The 9,911-nt window shown below is 55.2% G+C and overlaps 1 protein-coding gene across 5 annotated transcripts in view; it reads right to left on the reverse strand.

Annotated features, from left to right (window-relative positions):
• Nucleotides 1-3,588: 3,588 nt before the first annotated feature.
• The window catches only part of Abcc8 (ATP binding cassette subfamily C member 8), a 71,420-nt gene continuing 65,097 nt past the window's right edge, over nt 3,589-9,911 (reverse strand). For 3 of the 5 annotated variants that reach the window (XM_023719418.1, XM_023719419.1, XM_023719417.1), the window contains 10 exons: nt 8,677-8,779; nt 8,152-8,265; nt 7,703-7,823; nt 7,477-7,607; nt 6,199-6,277; nt 5,904-6,012; nt 5,483-5,586; nt 4,641-4,774; nt 4,192-4,254; nt 3,589-3,819 (listed from right to left, as the gene is read on the reverse strand). In XM_023719418.1, the coding sequence (XP_023575186.1) occupies nt 3,682-3,819; nt 4,192-4,254; nt 4,641-4,774; nt 5,483-5,586; nt 5,904-6,012; nt 6,199-6,277; nt 7,477-7,607; nt 7,703-7,823; nt 8,152-8,265; nt 8,677-8,779 (1,096 nt within the window). In that variant the 3' untranslated portion in view covers nt 3,589-3,681. The other 2 variants (XM_023719420.1, XM_023719421.1) reach the window with 2 other exon arrangements.

Genomic DNA, 9,911 nt, shown 5'->3' on the forward strand with positions numbered 1-9,911 from the left:
CGCCCCGCCCGCTCGCCGCCGCGGCACCTGCTCCTGCTCCTCAAGCCGCAGCCGTCGCCACCCCGCCCCCTCCCGCGCTCCAGAGCTCGCGGCCGGCGGGTTTCCCCCGGCGGTCAGTCAGTCTGTGGGTCCGCCGACAGAGACCTGTGCGCTGCGGGGGCAGGAGATCAAGGGTTGGGGGCGCCCGAGGAGCGTGGTGGGGACTTGGCGCCGCCAGGGGGAGCCCGACCTGATCGCGAGCAGGAGAAGGGCGGGCACCGGCGCAGGCCCCGCCCACACCCCGCCCTCTTCCCAAACTCAATCGGGCCTTCGGGATTTGTTTCCTCCCGCCAGATCTGTGAACCTGGCTTCGAGAAGGGAGAAGTGACCCGTCCTCTCACCCTGAGACAGCAGCCGCGGTCACCCTGGCTTCCCTGTCCTCTTGTTCCCATCCACAGTTGGATTCCCAGGAACAGGAGACACGGAGAGGTGTTGCCACCATCCATGGGGCCCAGGACTTCTCAACTGACCGCCTCTTTGGGAGATAGGATTAGTCTTGAATCCTTGAGAATCTGATGAAGAAATCTCTCCCCAATAAAACAATACACAATCAAAATAGTACTTTAGCAAGTGTAGGAGCCCAGGGGCCTGGTGCTCCACCCTCTTAGTTCTGAGAAGTGCAGCTCCACTCTGCTTCATAAAGACAGTTGGGCCTCAGGTGCTTGGTTTACAAAACCTCTCACAGCTGTGGCCTGAATTCTTCCAGCTTAGGGAGTGGACATGTTCAGCCTAGTGGCTGCTTTAAACCCAGCTTGGACACTGGGGCATCCAGGCTCCTGGTCAGGCCAGGGTGATGTTTCTATGGCAGCCATCAGCCTAGGTTCACCCTGCATGCTGTGTTGTTGGAACAAAGCATACGTGAAGGTCTGTTGGAGTCCAGTGTCAGGCAGGGTCTGAAAGGACAGCGCCTTGGGGTTGCAGGCTGCGTTGGGGCGTGTGGGACTTCTATATTGAGTTTTCCTCTTTCTCTCCCCTACCCATCTGTAGGCTGAATGAATTCTGCTGCAAAGGGTGTGATCCTGGGCTGTATTCCCAGAGGGGCAGTGCTAGGGCAGGGGCGGAAAACAAGGTGAGCAGAATGAGAAACTCAGGAGACAGCAGTACCTTGGAGGCAACTGCTGTATAGCTTTTTAGCCATTAGAAAGGGAAGCTGGCAGGGGGTGCTGCTGGGCACTTTCTCAGAAACCTGGGAGTTACAGGAGGATGGGCCTGTAGTCTTGCATTGTGCAAAGGGAATAACTGGATACTGAGCAGAACAGAGGTGGACTTTGATTTTACATATACAAGGGTCAGTTCTAAACTGAAGGGCCAGGGATATAGCTCAGTGGCACAGCTCCTGCCTGGCAAGTGCAAGGTCCTGATTTTGAATCCTAGTATAAAAACAAACAAACAAACAAGCTAGTTTCCTATGACTTAGGGCTTCACTCCTGGGAGACCCCAGTGTGGAGGGAGCTGTGGGCCCAGGCATCCCAGAGCTGGAAAGGCCAGGACCTGCCTCTGGGTATGGCCCCAAGGCTCAGCTCCTCCAGCTCCACCCTTCCTGCCTGAGGTGCTAACCTCCTGCTCTGCTCCATCTGCCTGGCTCTTTGCATCTCCCACAAGCACTGCCCTTGTCAGCTATCTTTCCTTTTTGTCCACAAACCTGTCCCGTGCTTCTTGTACTGGCATCCAAGGCTCTCTCATCTCAGTTCCTTTCTGCTGCCCTCAACCCCACCCCTACACTGCCTCTCTGACCAGCCACCACACTTAACTCACTTCCAGCCTTACTCCTTAGCTCCTGCGGCCCACCCTTGCCCTCCTCTCAAGCCCTCTGCCTGTCCAGTTTTTACCTCTCCTGTGCCAAACTCAAACCTGGCCTTGGCTAGGCAGCCAGCCAGGCTTCACAGAGTTCTCCCTTCCTGAGCTCTCTGGCACAGCAGAAGGGTCTCCTCCATGACTGCTGGGCCTTCCTTATGTTGTGTGGCTTGGACCCTCTTTCAGCCAAGAGGAATGCAGGCCTAAGACCCCTAGGTCTGCAGCCCAGAGCCTGGTAAGCCAGTACTGCAGGCAGTAGATAAAGGATAATGAGATGCAAATAAGCACCTGTCATTTCCTGGCTGGGAGCAGGGGACACTCCTGCTTGTTGACACAGATGGAGTCAGGACAAGCTATTGTTCTGATCTCCCCTAAATTTGTGCCAGGCATCTCCCCACCATGTGGCTGACTCTTAGCTACACTGTTCTTCCTTTTGAAGGACTGCCATAGAGACCAGAGAGATAGCTCAGTAGAATAGCTTGCCTGGCAAGTGCAAGGTCCTGAGTTCAATCCCCAGTGCCGCAATAGAAATAAATAAATAAATAAATAAATAAATAACTGCCTTTCTCCTACTTCTGAATGCCCCTGCTTGGGGATAGAGAGGGCACTTAAGATCTAGGCCTAGTCAGTATATTCCAGCCCTCTGGCCACCGTGATTGGGTGTAAGCAGGGATGTGACCAAGTTGGCCCATTAACATTCACTTTTAAAATTTTTGTTTGTTGGAGGGCTAGGGAGACAGCTCAGCCATCTAAGCACCTTCCTGGCAAGTACAAGAACCTGAGTTCCAGCCCTTGTACAGCCTGCCATATGGCTCCAAAACAGGGTGTGGTCATGCATGCCTGAAATCCCAGCACTGGAGAGGCTGGGACAGGAGGATCACTATGAGTCTGAACTGTGTAGCCAATTAAAAAAAAAAAAAAAAAAACAAAACTGTTGGAACCACTGGGAAATAGCTCTTTTCCCCACTGGCTGCCCTGGGGCAGGATGTAAGCTGGTGCTAAGTATCCATCTGTCATCAAGAAGACAGAGGGAGATGGAACCCAGAAATGGAGACACATCCCTGATGTCAAACACTGAAGTCACCAGTGATTGAAATAGTACACCCCCTGGCCTTTCCTATCATACAACACCGTAAATGCAGTTCCTTTGAGCTGGGTTCCTGTCATTCACAATAGTAACAGTGCTGATCCAGGTTACTGGGCTTCACAATTTTAGTTCAAGAGCTGCAGTGAGAAGAGGAGGGACTAAGTTGGGTGGATGTCTGCTACTTTAACCACAGAAATGCTATCAGCCTTGCTGTGGGCTGAATTATAGCCCCCAAATTTACAGGTTGAAGATTTAGGCTTTGGTGTGACCTATTTAGAGCAGAGCCCATGAGGAGGTAATTAAAGATCATCAAGGTTACAGGGAGGGAAGAAAGAAGGAGGAGACAGGGAAGGGGGATGAAAGAGGGGGAAAGAACATGAATGAATATCAGAACACGGAGGAAAGGTCACAGAAGGACAACTGAGAAGGTGGCTCAGGAACAGCCAAATTGGCCAATGCTTTGACCTCGGACTTCAGCCTCCAGAACTGTGAGAAATAAGGCTCTGTGTTACTCTGTGGTGACAGCCTGAGCTGCCTACACAGCCCTCATTTTGCAGACAAGGACATGCACTTTGGCCTGTGCTCAGTGGCATCTTTCCGGTATTGGCTCCTTGCACCCCCAAGCTGCTGCAGCCCCACAGATGAAGTCAGGCCTTCTCATAGGAAATAATCAACCTCTTTATTTACAGGTGATTTACAGTTAGAAAAACCAGGTGAGGCAGAGGCAGGGTGGGGTAAAATGGCACTTGGGCGCTGGCAGGTCACTTGTCTGCTCGGACAAAAGAGGCAAAGACACTGTCCTTCCGGCTGAGCAGGTTCTCTGGCTTGTCGAACTCCAGGATGGCGCCCCGCTTCAGGACCATCACCAGGTCTGCGCTGAGGATGGTGTGCACACGATGCTGGGGGCAGGAGGGGCTGGTCAGGGTGGGCAGGGAGGGACCAGGCAGCCGAGGCTGGCATCTCACCTCCGGGGTGACTGCCTGGGGTGGATAGGAGCCAAGGCCTCATGCACTGAGACACCCTTCTGCCTCCACCAGGTCCCAGCTCTGCCCACTGCCAGACTTCAAGACTCAGAAACCACTGTCCCCAGGTACCCAGCCTAGCTGACAGAGCCTTGGGATGGGCTGACCTTGGTACTGGAGGACAAGAGGGTCAGTTTGACAGTCTCACCCTGGGCGAGCCCTGCAGACTCCTTCCCAGAGGTCCTCTCTTGCTGAAAGCCCCAGGCCCCCTCTCTGGGTGATCCCTGCAGCCCATAGTGTGCCACTTACTGCAATGGTGACCACAGTGCGGTCCGCGAAGGCCGTCATCACCACCTTCTGGAGGATGTTTTCCTGTCAGGTGAAGGCAGCAGCTGTCGGCTCACTCGCTTAGTGGATGGGGTCTGGCCTGGTTCTGGGGACCGAGGGCCCAGGATTGTGGCCCAGCTCCCATCTGACTCCAATCTGAGCCCCACCCTCACTTCTCTCTGGCCCTGGTCCTGGAGGGCCTATGAAGAGCGTTGCAGGACTGGACCCAGCCTGCCAGGGGCACGGCTCTGTGTTTGCACCGGAGCTGGGTCTGCACGGTGGATGGAGTGAAGTGGGACTATTTCCTAGGACCAGATGGAGCTGCGGTTCCCCAGCCCAGCCCTGAGGCTAAAGACACCCTCAGGACCACTTTGTGTGAATGGCTCCCTACACTCCACTAAAACCACTCTGCGGAGATGCCCAGGACCCACCGTAGCCATGTCGATGGAAGCTGTGGCTTCGTCCATGATGAAGATGCTGGTTTTCCTCACAAAGGCCCGTGCCAGACAGAACAGCTGCCTCTGGCCCTGGCTGAAGTTCTCCCCGCCCTCTGTGATGATGGCATCTGAAAAGGGGGCGCAGGGCTGAGCGCATGCTTCACGAGCAGGGGAGCATGTGGGAGCGTGGGGGGGGGGGCTGTTGGGATGTGTGTGTACAGGGTGGATTTGTGGATGTGTCAGTGATCGCAAGTGCATGCAGGGTGGATACACGTGACACCGTAAGGCACATGCTGCTCGCCAGACTGCAGCGAGTTCCACTCCCCTCCCCCCCCCAGTTACATGTACGGCTGGGCTTTGGGCATCCCTGCAAGTGGGTGAATATATGGGTGTGCACACAGCCTGTGTCACACAAGCAGGGCTTGGGGCAGGTGACCCACTGAAGCCTAAGTGTGGCCACTGGATGCTGCTGTAGGAGTGGTGACACACATACCAAGACCACTGACTCCTGGAGGGAATCTGTGTCTAAGATGCCCCTCTCTGTCCTGTCCTCCCCCAGGGCAGGTGGATGGGGCAGGGAAGAGCTGAAAATACCACTGTGGCAGGGACACTTGCAATCTCTGTCTCACAGGGACCCCAAATGTCCTGGTGCCTTGCAGGAGGGCACACCCTGAGCTGACCTCTCATGGCACCTGAGGCAAGACATCTGACCTCTCAGGCCCCTGGCAGGGTGAGAGGTAGGACTCCAGGGAGATGCCTAAGACCTAGTTGCAAGTGAGGCACCCTTCCAGGTCCTGTAGGGCCCAGTAACCCCCTGCTCAGCTAGCAGCAATTACCGAGGCCTCCAGGCAGCGCCTTCACCACCAGCTTCAGCTGAGCAATTTCCAGGGCCTCCCACAGTGTGCTGTCCGAGCACTTCCTCTCTGGGTCCAGGTTAAACCTGAAGATCGGCATAGAAGCCCCATTGGGAGGGGAGCAGAAAAGGCAACCCCAGGTGCCTTCAGAGGGCCATGCTGGTCGAGGGCAGTGAGCCACAGCTGGGTAACCTGGGGGCCTGGCGTGGTAGCAGCACCAGGTTGGTGACAGTAGGTGGAAGACAACATTTGAGAATGGGGTGGGGAACCCCCAAGGCCTGCCCAGGCCTAATGGGAAGAAGGGCTAGAGATGATGCCTTTCCAAACACTGATCTCTCTTCTTCCTCCTGATTGGGGCTGGGCACCCTGGGGCAGGGGCAGGCCTGGGGGCGGGTGGGCTCACCGGATGGTACCACTGAAGAGGACTGGGTCCTGTAGGATGATGGACAGGCGTGAGCGCAGGGTGTGCAGTGGCAGTTTGGCGATGTCAATGCCATCGATGATAATGCGGCCTGTGTGGAGATGAAGTCACAGGAGGCACCAGGGGTGTAGGAGAGGTGCAGCCTGGGACACAGGTCTCCGTGAGGGTGCAGAGGAAGGCAGTAACAGGGACTCCTGTGACACTGGACCACAGACCAGGGCTGAGGGCCCATAGGAGGCTGTGGGTGCACACATGGGGTGCCCAACATATGACTCACCCTCGAACGTGTCCACCATGCGGAAGAAGGCCAGCGAAAAGGAGGACTTCCCACTGCCAGTGCGGCCACAGATGCCAATCTGGAATTGAGAAGTGGGCACTACTGTGGCTCTGGGCCTTCGGTGCCAGCTCTTGGGGTGCATGCAGGGCACAGCTTCTCTTGCCCAGCTGCAGTGTGGCCAGACTGGGCCACGGCTCTGAACTTGTTTCCTGCTCCGGGTCCAGAGAGGACTTGTGGGGGTCAGGAGCAAGGAATTAAATCAGATGCACACACTTCACGTGGTTTTTCTTATGTGAGACACCCAGAGTAAAAATGAATTAAAAAGGGCAGACAAATTAGCTCAGTGGACTAAGTGCTTGTGTAGGCAAGTACAGGGACTGCAGTTCGATCCCTGGCACCCAAGTGCTGAGCTGGCCAACGAGAACAGGTGTGGCTGCGCATGCCTGTGATTCCAGCACTGGGGAGGCTCAACAGGAGGAGCACTAGGAGCCCTAGCTGCATAGTGAGACCCTGCACCAAACATTTTTTAAAAATTAATTAATTAATTAAAGGTCAAAATAAAAGACAGATAACAGGATATAGGGAAATAGAAGTTTTGTAAAAGCAAACAAACATGAGATGGAGACAGGAATAAAAAAAGAACTAAGATGTGTCGTGCACAGGCACCAAGTCCCTGTGATGAATACAAACATGTACTTATAAGAAAAGAAAATTTTAAATAGCCCAGTGAGTAGGCATCAATTGTGTGACCTTGGTGTGCCTCCTACGTGGTTGCAGGACAGGTGGGGGCCTTTCTGTGTCTCTGTGTGCCTGGGTGTGGTGAGAGGAACCGGGATGGCTCACTAGTGTGTCTGTGGCCCCACCTTAAATGGGATTCATCTCAGATCCCATTGCTTCCTGGCCCTTGGATCCCAAAGCAATTTACAAGAAAAGACCAATACTGAGACAGGAACAGTGACACAGAAGGGCACTGGGTGGAGACAGACCAGAGGAGACAGATGGAAGCACCCAAAGGGTGGAGACAGTAAGCCAGACAGTGACAGAGAGCGAAAGAGAGACACAGACAAAAGGAGATGGTTAGATGGAGAGGGTAAGAGGGGAGACAGCTGTGCCAGAGGCTGACATGAGCCTCACCAGAGGACAAGGGCGGCCCAGGAGTGTCCCAGAAGCCCCAGGGAGGAGGTGGGGGTGGTGTCTGAATGCACCTAGCCATGAGGCCCTTGAGGCCCCAAGGCAATGCTGTGAGCACCCCACCCTGACCAGGGCCCTCTGTCTGACCTTCTGTCCTGGCGAGATGACAGCATTGACATGCTTGAGCACTGGCTTCAGGGAGCTGTCGTAGCGCACGCTCAGGTTCTGGATCTGGATCTTCCCTTGGTCTGGCCAGTTCTTAGGGATCAGCGAGGGGGCTGGGGGCCATGCTGTGGTCAGCCACCTGGGTGGGCACAGCTCACATCCAGGGGTCCCCAGCCCAGTCTAGCCCAGCCCACCTCAGGCCCCTCACCCAGCAGCCCCTCGTAGCTCTCCGCTTCGGTCTTCAGGAGCCCATGGATGCGCTTCACGGCACCCAGCTGGATCTCCATGTCTGCCAGGTTCCTCACCATCCAGTTGAGGTAGTTGGAGACCTGCAGGGAATGACCTGGTCAGACACTCAGTGGGCACTTAGTTCTGTCCTTGGCCACTGGGATGGCTCTCTTTAGGGATGAAGAGGACCCCAGGGACTCCCCAATGTCTTTTGTCACCCCTGGTCAGAGTGGCCTTCCATGGAAGCCTGGGAAAAGTCAGAGGGATGTGCACAAATGTCAGGGCCTGGGCCAGGGTCCTGCTTGTCAGCCTTCTTGCCTGCCTGGTAAGATCTGGATGGGGGCGTTTGATGCTTGGGAGGGAACAGACCTTGGGGTCCCATGAATGCTGGCATCTGGACCCTCCCTGCCCTCTGCAGATGCCACTCACCATGAGGGCGTAGGTGAGGCCCAGGCCCACCAGGCCGGCTGAGAGCTCCCTGTGCAGGGAGTTGGAGATGGAGGTGGCAGCCGCGATGAGCACCACACAGGCACCAATGTACTCCTATGCAGGAAGGGAGGGACAGAAGCTGGCCTGGAGCCTTGGGGTTGGAGCCACAGGTGCCCTGGCCCCTTTCATCCTTTCCAGGGCTGAGAGCAGCTTGGCTAGCCCTACCAGCCCTGTACCCTCAGTCATCAGAGATAAGACCTCACGTGGCTCCCCAGTGGACCCCAGGCTGGCAACTCTTCTTGCTCCTGGTAAGAATACAGCCTCACACACAGTCCCCAGGCAGTGGTTCAGGGGAGGGGCACAGGTCAGATGTGGGGAGGAAGTCAGGGAGAGAACAGAAAGACCCCATGCCCACACAGTCCCGCACCCTGTCCTCTCTTCCTGTCCCCTGGTCAGACCCTTGCTCCGCACCCACACACCCAGCAGATCCCTGTGCATGGGGACTGGGAAGGGTAGTGCACTTGCCATGCGGACTTCCAGCCATCTGTTGGCTGCAGTGAGGAAGAGGGAGGCAATGTTGTTGGAGTCGGTGTATTCGAGAAGCTTCTGCTGGAACCGGGCCTCGTACCTTGAGGGAGGACAGGAAGCAGTGTTCTATAGCTCGCAAGACTTCCCCAGCTCCAGACACGCCAGCCCTGCCTCTTTAGGTACAGCACCCCTTGCTGGTTCGTCCTCTTTCTTACCTATGCTAACCTGCAGAGTACCCTCTCCTTTGGACTCTTGCTTTTACCCCAAGACCTGTTCTTTTCTCCATGTCTACCCCATTACTGTGGAGGACGCTCACATTCCCCGGTTTCTGTGGCCAGAGACCCAGGAATTAGCTGGAGTCACAGCCAGTCCCTCATTGAGTCCCTGTAAGGCCTCCTACAGTCCTGGCCCTGCGTACCTCTCCCCTGCTTTGTGCAAATGGACTGTGGTCAGCTCCCTAAAGAACACACTGCTATGTCTCACTGACCCCCCTCCACCCGGCACCATCTTTCCAAATCACAAGTTCTGTCAGCTCCGCCTATCAATGGCCTCGAGCTGCTCTTAGGATCAAGAACCATCTCCTTGTCAGAGGCCTGTGGGAGCCAGCACCTGGTAACCTCACTGTTGCCACAAATTCCCTTACTCCTTGTGCTGCAGCCACCCCAGCCTTTTCAAAGTTTCTAACACCACCAAGTTCCTTTTGTACCCTGGGGCCCCTGCTCAGACTCTTTCCACAGGCTGGAATGCTTTCCCTCTTATTCTTCTTGGTCCTTCTCAACTTTCACTCCTTAACTGAGACCTCCTCAGAGAGACTGTTTCTGGCCGCTCCTTTACTTATAGTGGCCCCCTTCTATCTCTGCAAGCAGTTAGCTTCATGATGCCTGCTTGTGAGTAATTTTTCTAGTTGTTTCTGATTTTTCTCTCCAGACTGGAAAATCCATGAGGATGGAAGAGAGGTCTGTTTTGTTTCCAGCCTCTGGCACTACAATTAAATATACACTATACACATGAGGGAAACCCTCCTTGGCCCGCTCAGGTAGAAAGCATCTGTCCATGTGAGGGGCTCCGAAGCTTTCTCTCCCACTGTCATGCCTCTGTCTCTCTTCCCCTGGTTACTGTGTGGACCTGTCTCCTCACCTTGTTGGTGGGGCCTGGGCCCAGGGGAGGCACAGAGCACTTGTTTGATAAGAAAGGAAGGAAGAAAAAAAGGAAGTAAAGAAAGAAGGAAGAAA

Source organism: Octodon degus, unplaced genomic scaffold (assembly GCF_000260255.1).
Source record: "Octodon degus isolate 3935 unplaced genomic scaffold, OctDeg1.0 scaffold00067, whole genome shotgun sequence".
NCBI lineage: Eukaryota > Metazoa > Chordata > Mammalia > Rodentia > Octodontidae > Octodon > Octodon degus.